A 23,961-nucleotide genomic window follows, 5' to 3' on the forward strand; every position below is an offset into this window, starting at 1 on the left:
TATTTAAGTCTTCCAAATAGTTCTTGTTTCTTGAGTTCACAATTTGTCCCTTTTCCAAACAGCTTGAAGTCCTCTTACCTGCTTAAGCATGCACTCTTCCTCCCCAAAGGACGCTTTAGGGAAAAGCACTGTGCAAGTGGCAAGTGTGCACCATAACCAGGAACTGCCTTTGCAGAACATCTGGAGGGAACATCTGGAGGAGTTGCAAGTAACTGTTCTTTGCTGCCCTGGAAGAGAGACTGTGGCTTTCTGTCCTGCCAAGGTATGTCTGCTTATAAGCCCATGGAGGGGCTGGCACCATTAATGCCAGTGCTAGAGGTTAAGTGATACATAATAATACAATGTTTTTCTATTAATAATGCCAGCATTTTTGGGGGAAAAAGGTTTGGCATACCTTCAGGAATTTGGGTGGCTGTCTGATAAAGATAGCATTGATCGGCTGTGAGCTGTGAAGAAGCCTGGCCTTGCAGAGCTTATTAAATTCTCTCATTAAAATGATATTCCTCTTATAGTGGAGCTTTACCATGGAGCTAAATGCATAAGTTTACCACAAAATAAGTAATACAGGCAAGCTGGCCGTGTACTCCAAAAAGGTATTTTCAAAAAGCTTCAGAACTCTTCCTTACGTATGAGGATGAATAGCCTGGTCAGGCTCTCTCATAGTATCATTTTAAGCATTCTGCCTGTCAGCATAAATCTAATGTTTGCTGTGTGGAAATTTTTTTTTTTTTTGTGGTGGTGGTTTGTTTGGTTTCTTCCCTTTTATCATATTCAGTATTCTTGCCAGGGAAACGTAATGTTTTTGTCCTAGTGCATTTCATTTTTCTCTCACTATTCCGAAAATGCCTCCGTTTTTTGCTGTACATCATTTAAATGGTGGAAAACGTCAAATTCATTGCATATATCCTCAGCCAGCAAATGATAAACAAAACAATACCCTAGTTATACAACTGATTCTGTAACAATTCATGTAAAGCATCTGAGGAAAGACTTAACTGAAGCACAAATAACTTTCTGAGGTTGATAATTAATGTTGCTTAACTCTTCCCCTGTACTGCTGTTACATACTGCACGTTGTCGGAGAAACTGGTTGCTCGAACTAAAAATATCTCCATGGAATTCTGACCTGGCAAAAACACTCCAGGCATTTGCTGCTGTATCCACAGAGGCTAAAGCAATGGGCTTCAGGACACCAGCTCACCAGTCACCAAAAAAGTCTCCCTGGATCTCATCGCTACATCTGAGTTTACATTATCAGCAGATACAGTGGACATGTTAGTATCAGTAGAAGGTTTTCTCTGATACAAGTTGGCTTAAACAGCAACCCTTAGTTGTAGTTAGGCTTTTTTCCACCTCTGACGAGTTTAGGTTTTGATTGGAATTTCCTGAGTATTTGAGGACTTCAGGTTGGGAATTTTTTTCATTGTCTTGTTCTTAAAATGGAAAAAAAAAATCCATCAAAAACTAGAGTTAGATCCAAATGAGGAAAAAAAAGATCAATCTTCATAGGCTAAAATGTTGAAATCCACAGACATGGGGGACAAAAAATAGGGAACGATTGAAGAAGATACTAGTTCTACTAATAAAAATCATTTTAAGTGCTATTTTGTTAAACAGTTTTGTTCCCCTTGTTGCAGCCTGTGCCTACTCCAGTGCTACAAAACAGAGGAAATAATAAAGTTGTAAAAGGATAGGGAGAGCAACAAAGATGATAAAAGGTACAAAAGTGCTGTCATGTGAAGAACTATTCACTGGAGCAGGAATCTTCATTTTGGAAAAAGCAGTTTGCTCAGGTGGCCAAAGTATTTTGATAAAATGGTAAAGAGCAGTTGTGCTGAGCAGGGAATGGATTTTCATTCTCTTTTTATAGAATACTAAATGAAACGCATGAATGCTTGTATCTTCATTCACACAAACCTAAATAAGTGGTGGGACTTCTTGGCGCATGATTTTTGTGAACATTAAAGTTTGTGGCTGTTCAAAAAGCAACTTGGAACTTTGGAAAACAATACTTTCTCAAGATATTGCCAAGATTGCAAATCAAAGTAAAAAACAAAACACCACGTTCTGAGAAAGTAGCTTTTACACCTTTTTCCTAGGTATATACCCCCCGATGGCCATCATCACAAACGGGATGCTCACTTAGTTAAACCTTTGCTAATCTAATACAGTTGTTCTACAGATCCATCAAACACTATGTTCTCTAGGTCTCATCATAGTTATAAGGCACAGGTGCTACAACAATTTGCAATGTTTTCACAGAAACATATCATTTTACAAGTATTTTCTTGACACTTTTTAATTCAACTGAATCAAGGGAACATGACTCAAGTTCTTCCTCACTCTTCACTCAAAAATTTCCCCCATTGACCTCAAAGTTTTTCAGTAGAAATTCCCTTGAGGATCTGACATACCTATTTTCACAAAGTGTGTATCCAAGGCAGTGTTTTATTTTTTTTATCCCCTTTGTAAGTAAACAGCTTAATTTTAATTTAGACTGAGCCCTTAAGTATGTGCTAAGGCATTGTTTTAACTATTTGCAGTGGTACAGCTCACTTCTTTAACAAACCTTTTCTTACAAATTCTTACCATCCAGCTACTTCCCACCCAACCCCAGTCCTCTCCGATCAGCCTAGGTTTTTGAAAAGAATTATGTTTTCCAGTTCGTCCCCCTACACATAGCAATTCAGCTACCTCACATAAGCTCTCTGGATATGCACCTTAATCTAGTTAATTATCTTTCACTCAGGTGAATCAATATGAAATGTCCATAGACTATACCTTTGCCAAATGCTGCCACAAACTTAATATTCATTTATTTAAGCATTTTTCCAGTGTCTCCTGTATGCATATTCCTTAATGGTGTGTTTTGCTGCTTGCTTTTTTTAAATTTTGCATTTCTTATTGTCTGTAGTCATCTTCTACACCCACCTTGCAACTTTCTGCTCTATACCCTTCTGCTTTAATGTCCCATAAACTGCAGTTTATGACTGGACAAATGTTTTTCAACTCTAATATCTAAATTCCCTCCAGTATCTAGTCTCTAAAAGAATGTATTCAGAAAAATTCTTTTCATGGAAACAAGTTGAAGAAAAGCTCTGTATATATACTAGTGTTGCTCTGACCCTTCTTATTTTTTCCTTGAGAGATACAAGTTCCTCAAGGCAAAACTGCCTCTAGCACATTGCCCCCCTGATTCCAATGGAACTTTTTCCCAGATGGACCTTGCTTGTCCCAGTGAAATTCTAACACCTCTCTGGTTTGCCCGGCACCGTTCCTGTTGGGCATGCTAAACTGACCCTCTGGAAACTGTCTCTTTACCTGAATTCCCTTACCAGAACAATCTCCCTGCCTTTTTTCCCCTGCAAGTCTTTATTTTGCCTGGTACCAGTCAGTGACTTCACAGCTTCAGTCCTAAACACAGCCTGGTAAGGGTTCTTGGGTCTTCTAGTTGAATTATATTTAAAAAAAAAAAAAAAAAAAAGAGATTAATTTTGAGTGGCCTGTTATAAGTGAAACCCCTTAGCTCCTCCCTTTCAACATCAATTGCCTGCTGAACCTGTTTCTAAAGAAATTGTTTAAGTTTGTGTAATGTTAGTTGGCAGTTCATTCCCCTGCAACTGCGGAGACCAGTGACCTTTTGAGAAGTATGTTGCCCATCTTTTTTTAAACAATTTCTCCCTTCCACCTGCTGTTTTGCTCCTTGCTGTTCTGAAACAGCTGAGCTCCCTCATTCTTCTGGAAGACAAATTGAGCAGGATTTTATCTGAGAATCCAAAGCCCGTGTTGCTGTATCCAGCAGGTACTTTTGGCCCCAGGTTATCCTTCCCTCCTCCAGGTTGCAGGGTGAACATGTAGTCTATAATGTGTGGCGGGACAGGAAGCAAATTTAACAACATGCACCAAGGACAGGCAGCACACGTTCCCAGGCAGCTGACAAGTGCAGGGCTGTGTGGGTGGTGCAGGGAGCTGACTCCCAAATGCCGTAAATCTGACTCTTAGCAGTTTATTAACTCATCAACAGATAAATGGATGTGACTGTGTTTATAACAGCAAAGCTAATTTTGTTTACCTAAATGCTAATAATTGTCCTCCTACCCAAACCCAGCAAATAGTCAGCCCATACTCTCCCCCCAGAGTTTCAGTGTTCCTTTAATATAGCAAGGCCAAGAAGAACTACAAAATGCTGATTTTCACCTTATGGTTTTTTTTTTTTGCATACAACAGAATTCTCTCAGAGCCTGAAACCAGTAACTGTTCATGGACAGCCTCCAAGTTTTGAAGTTAAAAGTATAAAGTGCCTAATGCTTAATTTTCTTGGGATCTGAAACTTCACTTTCACTTCTTAAAATTTAAGTTTAGTTATTTGCTAAGTATTTAAAATGAACGGTCTCTGAAGTTTTCTGCTAAATGACAGACTATTTAAACATCTGGAATGGGCCCACAAAAATGACCAGGGACTTGTGGGGAATGACTTATAAAAGGAAAATGAATTCCTTGGTGGGTAAATATGAAGGATTACATTATGTAAGGTAGCCTGGACAACTGTATCCTTGAAAAAGATAAATATGTAATGCCTTGAAAAGAGCAAAAGCAGACTTGCAGAGTAAATTAAATGCAATCAGCTGGTGAGAATCTGTGTATTACAGTTTACTGTCTGGTTTACTAAAATAAGCATTTTTTATAAACAAAAAAAGCACTTTAGTAAATGGAATCTCAGCCTTATAACTCATTCAGCCAATAAATGTAGCTTTGTATTTTAATGTATGTTGAAAATCTACACAAATATATTTTTGAATGCTAGAATATGCAATCTTCTGTAGCTGTTTTAAAAAAAAATATAGAGAAGTGACTCCATAAGATGACTTGTATGATCAGTGAAAGAGCCTTTTACATTTCGAATATTAAAATCTAGCTTTCCAGAATTATCCAGTCCTAGCCATGTTGCTTCAGAGCCCATCTCCAGATGTGTGTTTTCCCATTCACTTCACCAGTTAACCACAAACCTACCTAAGAACTTACTGAAGAAAGACTTGCTATCACTGAGGAATTGATAAAGTTCTTATTTCTCACATAAAATCAACAGAATTTTGAGAAGCTTTGGTGTTGTCAATATTTCACTTTTCTTCTTCCACACTTTATTTTGTTGGAAAACAAAACCTCAGCTGTGTCTTTCAGCACAGCAGAATCTGAGTGACATGCTATGCCAACGCTGCTGTCTCCAGCAGAGCAGGGTGCGATAAAGCAGGTTGTGGTGGTGTCTGCCCCACAGACCTGGAGTCTGTGAACTGGAGGAAATTGCACAGCTTCTCAGATGATAAGGTACAATTAGTGCCAACTAACTGACATTAAGTTACACTAAATAAACATAAGCACGACCAATGACACCACAAATTAAAGAAACTTTACCCACAGTAGAGAACACAAATGGAAGCAGAAGTTTGACTTCTGTTTCTGCTGGTTTGCTGTGCAAGTCACTTCCTATGTTACAGATATGTGATGATCTGACTCCTTTATGAAATATTTTAAGAATTACAGATTTTTTTAAAGTTATTCCTTATTAAAAACATTGCAAAATAAAATACTAAAAAATCACAAGCAGTAAAAGCTGAGGATAAAGTAAGCAGGTAGTAAAAAATGCATCCTCTGAGGAAAATTTATTTCCTCTGAATAGACTGTATGAAGACTTGCTGTGTGTGTATATGCACCTCTTCTTTTTTTTTTTTCCTAATAGGAAACACGTGGACTGACATGAAATAATACTGTGCAGACGCTCTTGAAGAAATTCAATCTGACCCTGAGACTTTACCAAGCGCTCTTAGAAAGGTCAACATACTGAAGTTAAACTGCAGTATTTCACCTGCTCTAGAGGTCAAGGGAAGTGTTGCATAAAATGACAAACATGTGAGAGAAGAGTCTGAAAACTATTTTCAGCTTTCGATTTCTAGATACTGACCCACATTCCACATACTGACTTCCTTAACAGCATAGTTGCAAGGTTTTCACTGTAGGTTTGTAAACATGACTCTTCTGAACAAAGTATTTTGTCCTTTGCCCAAAGACACCAGTGAGGGGCTAGTGCAAATGAGTAGCAAAGGCTACAGCAACTTCTCAAAACAAAAATAAAAGCAGACACTTTTCTTAGAGCAGGTCTTTCTCATATTTTTTGCAACTTAGAAGCTCCAATATCAGCAAGATTTCCCAGGAGAAGCTGTTCAGGCACTTCAGTCCATTGAACTAATCTTTCTGTAGCCACTAGTGTCATAGTCACATAACTTTGAGCGTCCTGCAACTGATTAACTACAGAGCTGCTAAAGCATTCGAGCTATTTGGAAACTTGTGACTTACCCTGTACCTGAAGGCAGTTACTAATGTGAAGTTGGTTTTAAATTGTTCTCACTAGCAATAAACTATTACATTTCAGAACGAGTATATTCTTCATGTTTAACTTGTATATTACTGATGCTGAGGAGGTGTCTGTTTACATTACCTACCCTCTTACTTTTCTTTGCAAGCAATTACAAAGTTTTGAGAGGTATACGGTTTTAGTGTCTCGGTCACTAAATGATTTACCTCAGTCACCATCTAAATATAGAGCATTTAATCAGATGTCGCAGGTGCTGAGAACCCCTGTTGTCCAGACCCTAAGTATTTATAAACGAGGTAAGCTTGCTGTCACCAGAGATCTTCTATTTACGGGGCTCAGCTCAGCATGTTAAGCAGCAGAGCCCCAAATGCCACCGGGGCGCGTCACGGTGGGGATCTCCGCGGCAGGGAGCCGGGGACACTGAGCTCCCCCTCAGAAAAGCGCGGGGGTTTGTCCCACCGCTTGTCCCCGCCAGGGTTAGCCGGACCCGCTTCCTTGGCTCCCCGGCTTAGGCTCCGGCGGGCGCAGGCCTCCTCACCCACCTCCCGCCGCCGCCACCCCGGGCTGCCCCTCCCCTCTTTTCTCCCTCCCACAACATGGCGGCCGCCGGCCTGCTTGCCATCGTCACGTCCCACCGGGAGCGGAAGCGGCGCGGCCTCCCTCGCCCTGCCCTGGGCCCGGCTGGCGGGGCAGCGGCCGCCATGGGCTGGGTGCGGGCGGTCCGGCAGCGGGCCCGGGGCGCTGAGGTGCTGCGGGAGACCTGCCGGCAGTACCCGCTGTTCTGCTGCCTGCTCCTGGGGCTGGGCGCCGCCACCGTCCTCTTCAACCGGTAACCCGGCCCGGCCGGGAGCGCTGCGGCGCGGCGAGGGGGGGCGGGCCGGGCCCGGCGTTGCGCTGGTAGCTTGTCATGCAGTAACGTTTCCTCTCTGTTTATTTATTTATAAGGTACCTTCACGTTTTAATGATTTTTTGGTCGTTTGTGGCTGGTGTCGTCACCTTCTACTGTTCATTGGGGCCGGATTCCCTCTTGCCCAATATTCTTTTTACAATAAAATATAAACCCAAGGTAAACGCGCCCGTTAACGTTCTTTTGCATTGTTTCAGTTCGCTAAGGCTTCATAGCTGAGTAGCAATTTTTGTGCAATTCTAGCTGTTTTCAGAAATACTACAGGTCAATACAGCTCATATCCACCAAACGTACAATGATCAAGACTTTGGACTCTTTTGTACATTTCTGCTTAGCCCCATGAAATCTATGTATGGCTGTAAAGCCAGTTTTGGGGAGTGTTTGTGGATGTTATTTTCTGCTTCACTTATTTTTTACATTTGAGTAGCAAGTGGTTGAGACATCATGTAGGTGTATTCTCTTTTATTGAGCCTCTTTTTTGAAAATACTCTTCCTTTGGCAAACCAGTGCTGTTTTCTTTGCTGATTGTAGCCAAACTTCGTTAAGTGATACCGCATTTCAAAGAAAAAAAAAATTCCAAAGGGAATTCCTGTTTTCTAACTTAAAATGGTTTAATGCTAAATGTTATAGACCTAAAAATGTTATAATAGTTCAAAGTTTTAAGTAGGACAAGTTTTCTAGAGAAACCAGCTGGTCTGTTATTAGACCAACTGATGAATGGGTAGGTGACTGGAGCTGTGAGAGGGTGTTGTGTCTCCTTAATCTTTGTTTTAGTGGAAGTGATTTTTCCGTTTGTTTCAGTTGTTTCTCATACCGCATCTTATCTTGTTTTCTGGTTGGGAGAAACACTTCATACTGTTTAGTTCTCTGTAATGATATACTCTGAAAGGAAATTATCAAATGTATCATTGTATTAAGAGATTCATCATTTTGAAGAATGTAAACTTGTCCAAATATCCTCTCTTAGCAATTAGAATTGCCGGAGCTGTTTCCCCATGGTCACAGTTGTGCTGTATGTGGCAAGGTCAAATGCAAGAGGCACAGGTAAATTAATTACGTGTCACTGGTAAGCTTAGTATTTCTTACATTCTATGCATAGCAATAGAAAACTTTGAATTATTTGTTGTTACATCCACTTTTCCGTGCTCTCCTATAGACCGACTTTGCTTCTGGAGAACTATCAGCCATGGCTGGATCTGAAAGTGCCTTCCAAGGTTGATGCGTCACTCTCGGAGGTAATTGCTGCTTCATTTTTTCAGTATCTTGAAATTCAGTGAGTTTTTATCACATAGTTTTTGGCCCTATTACTTTTAATTTGGTAGATAGTTCAGATGTAATTCCTGTGTATGTTAACTTGTTCATGTAAAAGTCAAACCAAAAGAATATACGCCAGGAGCAGGTGTGACTGTTCCTGTAGTAGTGTGCCTAGAACACAGAATAAACATCTATGTAAACTGAAAAGCATAAAGAAAAGAACAGTTATAATTGAACATGTGTGATTCTTGAGAAGTATTTCAGCCTGCTTAGTTTTTTGAAGTGGAGGTAAAGAGGTCATCTGCTCTAGCTACAACATCTCTGTAATGAAAATCACAGACTCATAGAATGGTTTGGGTTGGAAGGAATCTTCAAAGCTCATCTAGTCCAACCCCCTGCAATGAGCACGGACATCTTCAACTAGATCAGGTTGCTCAGAGCCCTGTTCAGCCTGGCCCTGAATGTCTCCAGGGATGGGGTATCTACCACCTCCCTGGGCAACCTGAGCCAGTGTTTCACCACCACCCTTGTAAAAAGTTTATTTCTCATGTCTAGTCTTAATCTCCGCTCTTTAAAACCATCACCCTTGTCCTATTGTAACAGGCCCTGCTGAAAAGTCAGTCCCTATCTTTCTTACAGTGCCAATGATAATAATGTGGTGGTAGCTATTTAAAATCATGAGTCAAAGCTGTAACAAAAATCAGTGTATTTACTCAAACAAGAATAGAATAAATACCTGTAAATCAGGAATTTTGGGTTTTTTTGTTGTTTTTTTTTTTTTTTTTTTTTTTTGTCTTTAAAAAGAGCTATCCAAAGAACAGTTTTTCTTTGATGGTTTTTTTTTGTGTTTGTTTTTTTGTTTGTTTGGTTGGTTTTTTGTTTTGTTTTGTTTTTTTCTTCCTTGATTGTTAATTGATGAAACATATTTGCAGCTAAATAGATATTATTTTGTCCTTTTTTTAAAGCTAGGAAAATAGGCAAGCACGTATGTATCTTAATCTCCATTTATTTAGAATTCCAACTTTGAAGTTCTATGGTAGAAGGGTGAACAATTGGCATGTCAGAAGTAAGAAGATTCTTGTGTGTCAGCTCTTAGAATTAACAGCATGGTGTATGAAGTCAAAGCTGCATGCGTTTGTGGTATAAGCTAAGACTTCAGTGATGGTGTCCCAGGCACGGCCCACAGCAAAAATAGCAAGAGAATAAAACCACAAGGAAAGGGAGGAATGGACGGTTGAGGAATGTTTTTAAAAATACACAGATAACAACTTGTTGAGTTCCCTTGGTTTAGCGTAGTGACTTTCTCTGCAATTTCAGAAGCAAACATTTATTGTTTTGAAAGTACTTAATCTATTAATTATTTTTAATAAGTTTGGGCTCAAATGTATTAAGAAACAATTTGCTGAATATCATTTCACTAGGCTTATTTTTTCAAACCTCTTGTTGTAATATAGAAGGTAAAATAAATGCTTCTATTCATGTAGTATTTTTAGAATTTTGAGTAGCAAATAGCTGTGGCAGTTTACCAGAGGATGTGGTAAATGCTGAAGAACTGAAAATTTTCCTCATTAGCTTAAATAGGAATTTAATGCTAGAAAAGTTCTTTGTAGCATGTTATTCGTAAGAGATACGAGTAAATACCATAGTTACCTTGTAAGACTGATCTTTAAAATGTGTTGCTGCTCACTGGCATTTTGTATTTGATGGATGTTGCTGTAGTTCTGCTTTTACCAAAGTAGTGTGGGCTTTTCATGGCTGTTTCTTTTTACTTCAGTGGCATGTCCCTGGCCCTGCTTTATTTAGCACTGTAGACATGGCTTTTGTATATCTATGCCATGTTTCTCATTCTTTTCGTTGTGTGGTTAACTAGAGGGAAGCGCAAGACCTGAGTTCTGTGCCTTCCTGGGTTACTGAACCGGGGGACTCATCTCTGAGGGACCAAAACAAGCCGTCTGTTTGAGCCACCGTTTTCACCTGTGTAGGATGCTGTTTGGAATGAGAAATGTCATTGCGTTGTTCCCTATTGCAATTCTTCTTTACTGGTTAAAAGGGTAGCAGGGGTTCTGCCCATGCCATATTCCTCTGGATCATCTGCTCTGGGGATGCAGCATGTGATGCGTGCCTGGAATTGAGTAGCCTGCTTAGGACTGGGAGGAAAGACTGCTCTTTTCTGTTGTGTCTTAGTCATACGTTAGAGGAAAGCTGATACAGTGAGAACTGAATTGGGATCAGTGAGATTCTAAAGGATTGCAGCCTTCTTCTGGAAACACAGATTCTTCAAATGCTTTGAATAATTCTGCGATTTTTTAATTCTGGAGTAGTTTTTCTAGTTTTTCCTTTGCAGGTTGAAGAATCTTGGCAACGGTTTCATTTCCAAATGTTTCTAATTTGAATCAGTTGTATAGTCTTTAAGCTTGTGTTTTGAAGTTCCTACACGATAATTTAATACACACTCGAATCAGAAGAAGTCAGTTTTTCTCAGAACTATGGATTTTTCTCTCTTGAATTGCGATCACAGTTTGTCTCCCTTTGCAAATTCTTAATCTTTTGTAGCTTTGTTTTCCTTATCTAGACGCTGTACATAGTTTAGAACGAAAAGAAAAACCCATGCTTGAATGTTCATCCCCTTTTCATTTATGTTTATTGCTATAGTTGAACTCTAAACTGCCTCAACCATGCATCTATCAATATTTGATAGATTGAACTGTATCCTACACAAAAATTATGCAGTGACCTAAGTATAATTTTGCTTCAAGTTTCTAATCCATTGTGCTCTATGTTAGTTTCTTCAATGTTTTCTTTCTTTTTGAATTAGTATGTGATATCTGTTGGTCAGTTTTATGTTGCATATAATTTCAAATATTACAGATTGTATAAAGGAGAATTTAATTCTATTATTCAGTTAATGAACACAGCTTTTTCCCTATAATCTCATTTTTGCTGTGTGAAGGATGATTGCAAGCCAAACTTGCAGAAAGCTGCTCAGCTACTCTTTATCAACATAATGAAAAAAGTACCTTAATGGATCGAGGTGCTCTCTGTTGATCTCACGGATTTTTCCTTAATTGTTAAATTTTCAGGTTCTTGACTTGATTATGGGACCAGAATTTTATATCTTTATTTTTTTTCCCCTAGAAGTAAGAAATGGACAAATGGATGACAAGAGATCAGTTACTGTCTGAACGTACTCCTTGCCAGTCCTGAACTCTTGCAGCAGCGCAGTGGCCTGCATGCTTTCCTATTGGGAATTGCTTGTTCTGCCCTCAGGAAGTGGTCTCTGTTATCTAGTTGTACCATCTTTTGAGGCTTTTCAAATTGTCTTTGTAGTTTACTTATCAAATCCTTGCTCCTTTCCAATCTAATTTAGCCTGGTAGTTCTGACCTGCTACTGCTTCATTCATCACTGAAGCTCAACAGTTCCTCCTCCCGACAAGTGGGGTCTGTTCTATGGCAGTTCGCAGAAGGCTTGTCTCAGCAGCAATAGACCGCCCAGCTTGCAGTGCATGCTAGAAAATAATTTCTCTTTGTTTTTGTTTCAGCTGCTCCTTATTGTGCTACCTGCTGCTTTTGGTTTTACACTTGTAATCTCTTTCCAGTTTGAAACTCCCATGTAGTAGAATGAGTCATTTTGCAAAATGCTTGAAAAATAGGTAGGCTTTAAATGAAATGAGTCATCATTTTTTGTTTAAAGCCAGGGAATAATACTTTCCAGAAAAGGAAATTGCTTATCATTAGCTGTCATTCTTTGAGATGTCCTACTTCCTCTGTTGGCATGTGTGTGTAGTGTGAACAATTGAGCTTGAATAATATTGTTGGTGTTGCTAGAATGGAAGTGGGTACACATGTCCTGCTTTCCTAGTGTTTCACAAAAGTGCAGTGGATGATGTGACAGGTGTTTTTCTTCCTTGCAGAATCTCACTGATGCAGTCTGGAAGGCTCATAGGGTTCATGGGCAAACTGTATGGACCATATGCCTTGAACTCCAGTTACTGGCAGTCAGTTACCTGTTGTTGCTTGAGTGCTTGTATTTTACCGTACAGATTTCACACTATAGCCCTTTTTTAGCTTCACTACAGCACCTTAGTGCTATGCAGCATCATGTGTAACTGTCTATGCTGTGCATTTAGTAAATGTGCAAATAGGAGATGCTTTCTCTGTGTCCAGGATCAATGCATTTTTTATTAAGGCCGTATAGATAACTTGAAGTTCTAGCAGAACGCATCTTGACCTCTGACATCGGGACCAGTGATATGTGGACTTCAAGTGCATTTTGAGTTAGTCGTCTGTCTCTGTGCACATTGCCTTTGTCTCTTTGGCTGCTGGGATTATCTGTGTGGCATTGTCCTGTGTGAGCATTACTATAAAGCCCTTATGGTGTGGCTGTGGGAGCGGGAGATAGCAAAGTCTGGAAATAACTGGAAAGTCTGTGGAGTGGTTCAACTGAAAGTCAGTTACTACAAACACTGTATGAATTTCAAGACCTTATCCAGAGTGGGATGGGTCATCAGATCTTGCATCTTTCTTTGCTGATTTAATAACCACATGAACCATGCATTTGGCTTAACTAGGTCTCTTGCTGTTGGAAACAATTATTTTAGCGGCTTTAGAAGCCTCTGGACTGTCAGCAAAGAGAGTGTCAACAAGTTATGTTAGCATCTTATGAACTGAAATTGCAGTGACACGTGCCTGGTGGACAACCTTTCAGTTCCAAAGTAGTAGTATTGGAAAAAAAAAGCCAAAAGAGCTCTTTTAAGAGGAGTGCGTTGTATTCCGTTTGAGTACGCTGTCTTGTGCTTGAAGGCTGTCCACGTGCACTTTCCACTCCAAGCAGAAGATGGTCTGCTCTTGTTGCTCTTGATGGGGAGGCCCTTAGCAAAAGAGGAGGAAGAAAGAAAAGGGATCCTTTAAGAGGCAGATGCACAGTATGGATTTTTCTACAGACTTTTTCTTTTGAAAGGCACTTTTTGGAAAGAGTCTATGGTTTGAACCCTTTAAGAGTTTTATTGTGTCAGAAACTCTGCATGAACAAAAGTAATGCTGCACTACCTGCAAGACTGAGATTTCTATGGAGTAATATGATGATTTATGGACTGGCAGTGCTATGGAAGGCATCAGGGAAATTGTTTTGAGTAGTCTGATCTATTGCTCTTAAGGCCAAGGTCTGTGTTTGCTGACCAGTTCTGGATGTACTCTCCTGCCTGTTGTCTGAAGATTAACTTCCAAAGAAGATTCTCTGGCATTACTTGATCTCTCCTGGCCTGGGAAGTAAGGCATCTGTTGTCGCTTCTTTTCTCCTTCCACTCTGCTTTTAATGGGAATATGAGATTTTGGGGGAGGAAACATGACATTTAGCTTATCTGTCCATCATCAGTACATGATCATTTTACAATTTCAAAATCTGTTACTGCTGTAGCACATAGTGGTTGGAGAAAAGACATTTATGTCTTTGTATGGTCCACAACACAGACATCTAAAGTCATCCCAAACTGGAAAACATTCCGTCGGAGAGAAGGTGAAGGAACAAAATTTCTTCTTCACCCTTAAAAATAAAGGGAGGTGCATCACTGAAATGGAACAATTGTGAAAGACAGACTATCTTATAAAATTTGAGTAGGTGATAATATTAGTAGTGTCACCATAAAAAGAGTATTCATCAACTGTTCACGTCTGAAGAATTCAGAGGAATTTAAAAGACTGTGGTGTGCATTTTACGGAGTGTGTTTTTATAACCATGAGTAGAGCAGAGGCATGTAGTGCCCTAAAGGTAGCATAAATTTAGCAAGTCTTGAATTCTTGCAGTGCACACGATGTGAATGAGCACAGCAACAAATCTTGTAGGAAGAGTTACGCTTATTCTCATAAATGATGCTTGCGCATCAGCTGTTACGTTCAGCTTTTCTTTCAAACAGATTTTACATTTTTCTTTGAACACAGTGACTTCTTTTGCGAAACTTTTCCTACTATAGAACACAGCACAGCAGCCCTATGGAGCAACACACTTATTCTCTCTTACTACCCTGATCAACATTGATGCTGCCAAGCACAAACTGATCTCCAAAGCAGTGATTCCAACTGAGGGGCAGACTGTGACAGGAGAAGGTAGTATTGGAGCGTATCTTGGTATTGTAGTGAAGGAGGAGAAATCTCAGTAAAATTTTGTCCTCCCTTCTGCTACCTCTTGTTTTTCTTTTTTTCTTGGCACTGTCTGATTTTTTCCCTTCCTTTCAGAAGTTTTCTTTTTTCTAATCATGGTGGAAGGACTGTAACAGTTACTTGAAACTTCTGTGTAGGTGTGAAGAGAGGTGCCAGAGCTACAGTCTGGCTAGCAGTACACCTTGTGTGTGTGGTGGTGGCAGCCCGTTGATTGTCACCTCCCCAGCCTCTCCTCCTGCTGTGATGCTGGAAGCCAAGCTGAAGCAGGGCATGCTGGTGGCATGGCTGCAACAGCACTGTTTTTTTCTGGTTAGCCCAGGTGTTCTGGCATGGAAAAGGCAACCACAGGCTTGACCCATGAGGAACAGATTTGATGGAAAGGGTGGGAAAGATTCTCCTATAGAGATCCATGTAGGTGGGATATGCAGGGGCTGGGAGGAGGATGGAGAAGACCATGAGCATACCTATAGGACAGGGACTTTGGGAGGTGCTCTGTTTGGGATGTCAGGAGATGGCTCGGCCATAAGGTAAACTTTACTGAAACCTGTGGTGCAGGATGTGGAGAAGGGAGAATGACCTTTCTAGATATTTCGTTTTAGGATTCATCTTTTACTTTCTTTGTGAATGGTGAACATACAAGGTTGACTGTCCCACTTTGAGTGTGGGAGAGAGCTGGAGAAGGCAGAGGTTTGGATGAAAAAGGATGGAGATGCAAGTGTAGGATGGGTCACTGTTCCTGTGGGATGCTTCACAGTACATCAGAAAAGAACAGGGACTGATCTGAAAATCAGGGAAGGGCTAATTGACGTAAGGTTACATTTTTCGTAGCATTTGCTTAGCAGAGTTGCCACAGCATGTGCTTCGTCATGTTGCTAGTACCAGTGGCAGCCTTTTCATGTTGATACCTGATGAAAGCATCACTTTGTTGCTATTTGCCCAGAGTACTGATCATTATGCAAAATGATTGACCTCACTATAGGATCGCAATGTACACGATTGTATGTTAACACTTTATGATGTGTGAATTATGTTTTATGAGTTTTGGAAGGTGTTTGTGTTTTTAACTCTTCTAGCAAGGATTTACAGTAAACTATTTACTTTGTAATGTGGTTGTCTTTGTTCTGCATAGGTGCTTGAGTTGGTCCTGGAAAACTTCGTTTATCCCTGGTACAGGTATGAGCTTTACCTAAAAGTTACTATTTTTGAATATCATAAATATCTGTCAAGTTGTTCAAGAAATAGTCACCCAAAAAGAAATGTTTTTGTTTATTAAATATAGAGCGTACTTTTAAGGCTACAGTTTCATAATTTTATTGCCTCTTAGCAGAGTAGAACAGATCTTTTAGTAATTTAGACACAATAGAGGTGATTCTGAAATTGATATTGCATCCTAAACCCATTTTCAGATTATTAATTTTACTTGTTAATTTTCTAATAACCCTTACTTGGAAGTACATATGGCTTAATTAAAACCAATGGAAAAACTCAAAAACCTCCAGAAATTTATTTCCAGATTAGAAGCATACTGATCTTTCATATTGCTTTGAAAAAAAGTCACTTTACTGTGTTTTAAAATAAAAAATCCACTTTTAATATAGAAAAGGTATTCTGAATACATGTTGTGGCCACCTTATTGCAGAGCATTTGTTCATTTGCTGAGTTTTAAGGCTGAGAGTGGTTATGCTGACCTGAATAGAGCAGTACTGTGTAAATAACTTAGACATAGTGTATGAAGAAAAGACTATGACTAATTCTTTTTTCTTTTATTTTGCCTTGCACTTTTATATATTAATTAGTGCTTCAGAGTACTTTGTAAGAAGATATTAAAAATTTTTTACTTGTTCATGCTGGCATTAATGGGTTAAAACAACATTTTGCCTCAATTCTGAATTTGACTATTTCATTGGATGGCAGTGTTCAGTTCTGTGCTAAAAGAAATTTATACATTTTTCCATTTACACTGGGTTTTTTTTCCTGTCTCTCTGGGATCTATTTTTTCTGGGCAGACTTGTTTCCCTGCTTGGTGTTTAATTGTTGTTGATACCTACATGTTTCACATCTGACTTTCTGTGATGAATACTGAAGTATAAAGCTTAGCTGCTTATGCAAACAGCAGAGGGAGCTTTAGCACCATGTGTTGTGAGTGATCAAGGTGGAAAACATGAGGTTTTCACTGTCAAATACAGAAAGCTAGAACACGTTCTATTGAGCTGTTTGATAAAGTAAAAAAAGTGAGGGAACCATCTTCTGTATTTCACAGTTTGAAATTAGATAGGATTTTTTGGCCAGTGGAAGGTGTCTTCAATATCTTTGTTTTGGACTGACAAGGAAGCTTGGACACCACATATTACCTCGCTGACACCAAAGATGGTGGAATTCTGAAATACATCGTATGGTGGGGATAGTCATTTGCATAGCTAGAAGTGCAGTGCAGAATATACTCAGTATGGAGCCAGCCAGCCAACTGCATCTTGCACCCTGGTGAGCTGTGTAGGTGTTCCTGCACTGTCTTTAGTTTCAAAGAGCTGCACTTCTGGATTTTCAGCTAGCTCTGTAAATTCACACCATGCTAACCAGACCTATATAAGCTTTCCATAAGCCTGGAGTACTGTGAGTTCAGCGAGCTGTGGTGCAGTGGGATCTGAGTAGTTCTGCAGGAAACAGCTTGGTCCCAAAAGGCTTATTAATTCCAGCTTAAGACAGGGGTGTCCAACTCATTTTCACAGAATCACAGAATGTCAGGGATTGGAAGTGACCTCAAAAGATCGTCTAGTCCAGTCCCCTTGCTGGATCAGGAACACCTAGATGAGGTTACACAGGAAGGCATCCAGGCAGGTTTTAAATGTCTCCAGAGTAGGAGACTCCATAACCTCCCTGGGCAACCTGTTCCAGTGCTCTGTCACCCTTACTGAGAAGAAGTTTCTTCTCAAATTTAAGTGGAACCTTTTGTGTTCCAGTTTGAACCCATTACCCCTTGTCCTGTCATTGGTTGTCACTGAGAAGAGCCTGGCTCCATCCTCATGACACTCACCCTTTATATATTTGTAAACATTAATGAGGTCACCCCTCGGTCTCCTCTTCTTCAAGCTGAAGAGCCCCAGCTCTCTCAGCCTTTCCTCATATGGGAGATGCTCCACTCCCTTAATCATCTTTGTTGCCCTACGCTGGACTCTTTCCAGCAGTTCCCTGTCCTTCTTGAACTGAGGGGCCCAGAACTGGACACAGTATTCCAGATGTGGTCTCACCAGGGCCACATCCGCCTTGCGGTTGCCTTCAAAGGGCCGAATGTTATTTTAGGACTGTATAATGTAACTACTCCTACATTTAAGAGTAGTGGCTTCAGAGTAGTAATGTCAGACCTGGTTCTGACTTCTCCTACTTGGGTGTACTTACACTGTTTGTATAGCTCAGCTCACCCGGGAGAAAGGACTCCTGCATTCATGAAATGTTTTTTCTGAGCTAACAAACCTCACTGACTCCGGTTAATTCTTCATAGAGCCAAAGCAGAAGCCTTTACATCCAGACTACCCTTATTTAGCAGTGTGGGTAACAACCAGCAGGCAATTCGGACTTGCCAGACTAGGTTGGTGGAACAGTTTGCTGCTTTGCCTGGCAGAAACGTCTGGGCATAGCTCCTTATGCGAACCACCCCCCTTTCAAGTGAATGGAATTTGTACAGAAGGTACCTCTCTTATTTTTTCTTCTTTTTTTTCCTTTTTTTTTTATTTTTCATGCATCTGCCAGCAGATGCAACTTGCAGCACCTTGTGTACTCTGGACATTAGAGAGGTAACATGATGTATCTTGCTCGGAAGCCTGGGCAGCGTAACTCTTACCGGAAATGTATGTTGCAAGATAAAAGAATAGATTTATTGCTCAGGAATTGAAGTGCTGTAAGCAGGGAAAAGCTGTGTTTCATGTTTGTTTCACTAATAAACTGTGGAAGAATTTGTAATATTTTATTAACAGGTTAAAATTTAGAGACAAACATCCCTACACTTTGATTAGTTTAGAGGACTAAAGGTTAGTACTTAAAATTCAGTGAAAATATGTAGTTAGTCCTATGTGCAATTTTTTTGGTGTTTTTCAAAGTATTTCTGTTGGTTATATTGAAATATCTGTTTTTTAAGAATTATTTCAACTATAGGAGAAGAATAGAGCATAGCTGTAAGTAATCCAAGTTTGAAGAGCTACAAAACATTGATTTGAGTCTATTGCTTATGCTGTATCCTGTGCAATAAAACTGTGTAATATTTTGCTTTTATAATACAAACCTCATTTTAAATAGGAGAGTTTAAAGTTTGGATGAGTCACTCTGCTTACTGAATTTTTTTAGTCGTTGGTGCTACTGCTACTCCAGTTCTTTCAAATTAGATTAGAATCCAGTAATTACCACATTTTTGTAATACATTACTATGAAAACTTTTTTTTTTATAGTGACTAAAAACAGTGTTTTCACATATGTAGCTGCTTCGATTTTAAATGCAAATAATGCAAGAAAAAAAATCAGGATATTTGTTGAGTTACAAATCATAGCTTTACAGTTTTATCAGCTTGTAACTTGTTTTCTTCATCTTTTTGATAGGATTTCATAAGAATAATTGGCAACACAAAGGAAAAAAATCACTTTGGTATTTGTATATGGTTTTCATTTATGAGTAGATCCCATAAGACTTTGCATGCAATAGCAGTTGGGTGTATCTTTTTTCAGACATTGGACTTCATTACTGTTTACAATTATCGGACTGAGCCTTTTCCTTTAGCAAATATCTCCATTATACTGATAGTTGTGCTTTTAAGTTTTTTCCTCGAATTCTGGGAAAATGCAACCAATTTTTGAAATGTTTCAAGTGAATTATTTGAACCTTTTGCTGTGTCACTAAAGATTTGAGATTTTACATGTTCTTGATGTTGTTTTGTGGGTTTTTTTTAACTGATCTTCAGTCTGCTGGTGATTAAAATAATGTCTCTGCAAACCTATAGCACATTGTGAAAGTACGTGGCATAACGTCATGTCCAAGTAGAACTAGCCAAGAAACTGGTTATCCAAGTGTCAATAAAATAACAGCTTCTTGGTCCAAATTACGTCATGTCTGTCAAATACTAGTAATACAACCATACGATTTGTTTGCTAATCACTTGGCTTCCCTTGACACTGGGGGTATTTCTTAACCATATTGCTTCCAAAATATCAGCTGCTGATCTTAAAACAAACCAAACCTTCCCCTACAGTGTTCTTATCTGTGTATGATGAGCTGTTGGAGGATGGTTGTATTCCTTATGCCTGACTGCTTTCTTTGAGGTGCTTTTTCATGCAGTTAGTTGCAGACTTTGACTGTCAGGTCACCAGTGTCTGTACCAGCTCAACATGCGTTTGAATGTCATATAACCTAGCTTTAAAAAATGTGATGCTTAATAACATAAAATGATGTTATAAGCATAACATTTTCATTTTTCAAATATACTGTTGTTGCTTGTACTGACTTTTTTTTTTTTAAAGCAGATAATGTTTGCATTTACTACGTATGCAAACTTATTTATGACCAGAAACAGTGATGGCTTTTACATATGGTCATTGGCTAAGGCAGGATGTAGCTTTATTTGTTGTGTCATTATTCAGCTATTACAATGCAGTTTCACCAGTATCTTTAGTCATACTGTAACATCCATATATGCTGAACTGCTGGTAGATGTTTATTCTTTCTGTTGCATTTTGTGGAATTCTGCTAGCGAGTTCTCTTTTTGCACTCAGTTTAGTTACAGTTTGTGTGTCTAAGACTTAGCATATTTCCCATTTTGATTCAGGTTCCCAAAAAAGACATGAAGTTAGATATTTTTCTTCATTAACCAACTTCAAGTATTTTTACCATGACTTTTCACTGAACATACTTTATTGAAGCAGATGAAAACTGGCAAGCCAGATAAAAATTTAGATATTTTGACATAGTGATTTGGGAATCTGTTTAAATTCCTCTTTATTTCTTTATTTCCAAGCAGAAACAATGTTAAATAATTTCAGTTCTGTTCCAAGTGGCTATAGATTGAGGTTCTTGTTTTGTTTTCTGGTAATTGTTGGTTTCACATTTCACACTACATCAAAAATAGACCAATTTTTAAAAAATAAGTTCTGTTGTTGTTGGTTTCCTGTGCTATGCTTTCTTTTATCTTCTAGGAGATGGCAGTCTCTGTTTAGACTAGAAATAGGCCCAATCTTATATCTAAGAAAAGAGAATATTATTGTATGATATGGCTTCCAAGTATAACTTGTTGAGAAAATACCTGTGAAAGTTTTCTGTTGGAAGAAGCTGAGCTGAAATTCAAGCGATGTACCTACTTAATTAAAAGCTACACGAGAAACTACTGATTTTATAATAAAACTTAAACAAAAGAGGTTAACAAAGCCGAATTTATACTAAACCAGAAGAAAATTATTGGAAACACTGGAGTCTAGAAGGTCTTGTAGTATGCAATACGGAAAATCCAATTTTGACTAGCTTGACTGGGTTATGTGCTTGCTCTTATTCCAGAGGCTTTGCCAGTATTAATTCAGTTTCACTTCATGCTGCTGAACTCGAAAACATTCACGTATGTGCAAACTAAGTTAGATTTTACTCGGTCAAAATCATGCAGACAGTATATTAGAACAAGAATTGGTATGTAATTCTGTTTCACTGACATATTTCTTAAATCATTGTTGTGTGCACAAACATAGGGGCATTGCTGTGTATTTTACTCTAATAGAAGACTGCTTACTCTCTGCCCACACTTGGTAGCTTTCATTTCAGTTAATACCAGTTGAAGTGTCGCAGTTGAATGTTCTTATTTCAGCTTTTACTAGTGCCAAATATATTGTCCTTCAATTAATATAAATGTGTTTTATTCTCTTTTCTTACATGACATGCTTTACCACACTGCAGGAATATTACTGATGATGAATCCTCAGTGGATGAACTGAGAGGCACACTGCGTTTTTTTGCATCTGTATTAGTTCGGAGAATTCACAAGGTAAGGCGACATAAAGGTATTAACATTTTTTTTCCATCAGAAATAACTGATATCCATCTGTAGCAAGTTCTCTAATTTTTTTTTTTTTTTAAATGGTGATTCCTATGCCAGTCTTCCAGAGAGTTGGGCCAATTCCATCTAAGTTTCTTTTTTGTGTTATCTCTTCCCCCATTCTGGAGCTGATCCCGTTCCTGGTTATAAACCGTATTTGAAGATTCGCCATTTGAAGTGTTTAATATCAGGTTGGACAGGGCTCTCAGCAACCTGATCTAGTTGAAGATGTCCCTGCTCAATGCAGGAGGGTGGACTAGATGACCTTTGAAGGTCCCTTCCAACCCAAACCATTCTATGATACTTGCAGACAGATATATTTTTTTTTTACACCAGTGCAAGGCATTATTAAAACCATGAAATGATCTTTTAGTGACTTAATCCAAGTGGAAACAGTTTTGAGAATTATTGAAAAAGAACCATTAGAAAATGGTTAGCAGTGTACCTGTTTCATAGCTTCTGTTTGCTTGACTCCTTTAAATGAAGACAAGGTCCTTATGTTGTCTGTAAAGAATAGACTGTTTTTAAATGAATAGCTTACTATAAGAGTTGAGACAGGTGTGGTTCTTAAATTAATGTAGCTCTTAAGAAACATTCAGAAGACTAAAGGTTTAATTTTTTTATTCACTGAGTTTAATATATTAGCACATATACTCTTTTTCTGTTAAAGTGCTTCAAGCCTGTTTTACAGGAACTGCTTCTCACTTTCTGGCTGTTCTAAGCAGGAATAGTTTCTAACTTGGTTTCCAGATTTATTCTGTGCTGGCCCCTCTGTTGGAACAACTACCATGACTGTGTGTCTTTTTTCCCCTCCTTTGTAACAGCAGTATTTCCTGAGCTAGAAGTTGTATGTGTACTGTATCATGGCTGATTAACAACCCAATTCTATCCTTGTTAATAATCGAATCCAGATGACTTTCTTGTTTACTCTAGCTCAAGCATGTTGCTTGTTAAAGTGAACATGGGGGAAGATTACGAAATGTCCGTATAGCGCAGATGTTATATGGAGGTTTGAAAGTGGGGTAAATCTTTTAAAGTGGAAATATAGAGCAAGGTCTTAAATTTTAATTTGGGGTTGTAATACATGCAGGTGTTAGTTGCATTGTTCATAGATCCATCATTGATTCAGAAAATTATGATGTCTCCTCTGTTGATCACATAGCAAGGATTGTGTTAGATAAGCTGTAGCATCCTTAAGTAGAGTGTTAATTTACCATATCTGCCTCTGACAGCAGTGAAGTAAATGTAGTATCTTAAATTCTGTGTATATGGGTAGACAATATGTGCAACAAAAAATATTTGTACAAGTATGAAGCACTGTGAAAGGAACTACAAAATAAAGGTCATCACAGAAAGGCATTTCTCGTTACAAATGTGTAGATTTCTTTGTTTCTATAATATAATTTATTTTGTGTCTTTGTGTAAAGTGGTACAGATATCTCAAGCAAAAATATACTCATAGTAGCTTTGTGTTTTGGAACAAAATTGAAATTTGGCATGCTCAGTCATGCAAGGGAGCACCCTGTCTCATGCTATGCTATATTTCTCAGCTCATACGCTTTTTTTTTTTTCCTGCTGAACAGTTGTTTCTGTGTGCACACACCCACATACAGATTCAGACAGCCTCAGTTAATGGTTGTGATGCATATACTACTGAAAATGTTGTACATAGAAATCAAAGTTGATATGCAAGTTACAAATAAAACGCGAACTTTTTTCATCCTAGAAATCCTAATTTAAAGCTGCAGTAATTAGCTGAAAAGGGTTATGACAGAATATTTTATAGCCTTTCAGCTCTGATGTAGTATCCTTTATAACCTCATTTGAGGAGAAATTCATCACTGATTGTGAAATAAAATAATCATATGCCTTGCCAAACAGCTGTACTTCGGGTTTGGATTTTTTATTAAATTCTTGAAAACATTAGTTCTGGCTAATAGAGATAAAATTTTTAGATTCAGGAACTATTATCTGTAAGAAAAAACAGACTTTTTTTCCTTTTTTTTTTTGAGGATATATCTTTATACTTTTTTTGCCAAAGAACCTTCAGCTTTTGAATTAAGACTTAAAATTAGTAATCGCTTCAGTGAAAAGAATTCCTTTAAGGCTACCTAGGAGGATTTTTTGGGGGCATAATTGTTGAACAAAGAAACAAGCACTTCAGACCAGTCAGCTCTGAAGTACATGCTGAAATACTTCTCTTTCTCTTTTTTTTTTAATCTGGA

General features: G+C 38.6%; 1 protein-coding gene across 2 annotated transcripts in view; it reads left to right on the top strand.

Moving 5' to 3' along the window:
* Positions 1–6,995: 6,995 nt before the first annotated feature.
* SNX14 (sorting nexin 14) overlaps positions 6,996–23,961 on the top strand; it is a 51,969-nt gene continuing 35,003 nt past the window's right edge. The window contains exons 1-6 of one of the 2 annotated variants that reach the window (XM_065833159.2): positions 6,996–7,196; positions 7,313–7,433; positions 8,242–8,318; positions 8,431–8,509; positions 15,811–15,854; positions 21,598–21,685. In XM_065833159.2, the coding sequence (XP_065689231.1) occupies positions 7,069–7,196; positions 7,313–7,433; positions 8,242–8,318; positions 8,431–8,509; positions 15,811–15,854; positions 21,598–21,685 (537 nt within the window). In that variant the 5' untranslated portion in view covers positions 6,996–7,068. The remainder of the gene's footprint in view (positions 7,197–7,312; positions 7,434–8,241; positions 8,319–8,430; positions 8,510–15,810; positions 15,855–21,597; positions 21,686–23,961) is intronic. The other variant, XM_065833160.2, reaches the window with a different exon arrangement.

Source organism: Patagioenas fasciata, chromosome 3 (assembly GCF_037038585.1).
Source record: "Patagioenas fasciata isolate bPatFas1 chromosome 3, bPatFas1.hap1, whole genome shotgun sequence".
In the NCBI taxonomy this organism is placed as follows: domain Eukaryota; kingdom Metazoa; phylum Chordata; class Aves; order Columbiformes; family Columbidae; genus Patagioenas; species Patagioenas fasciata.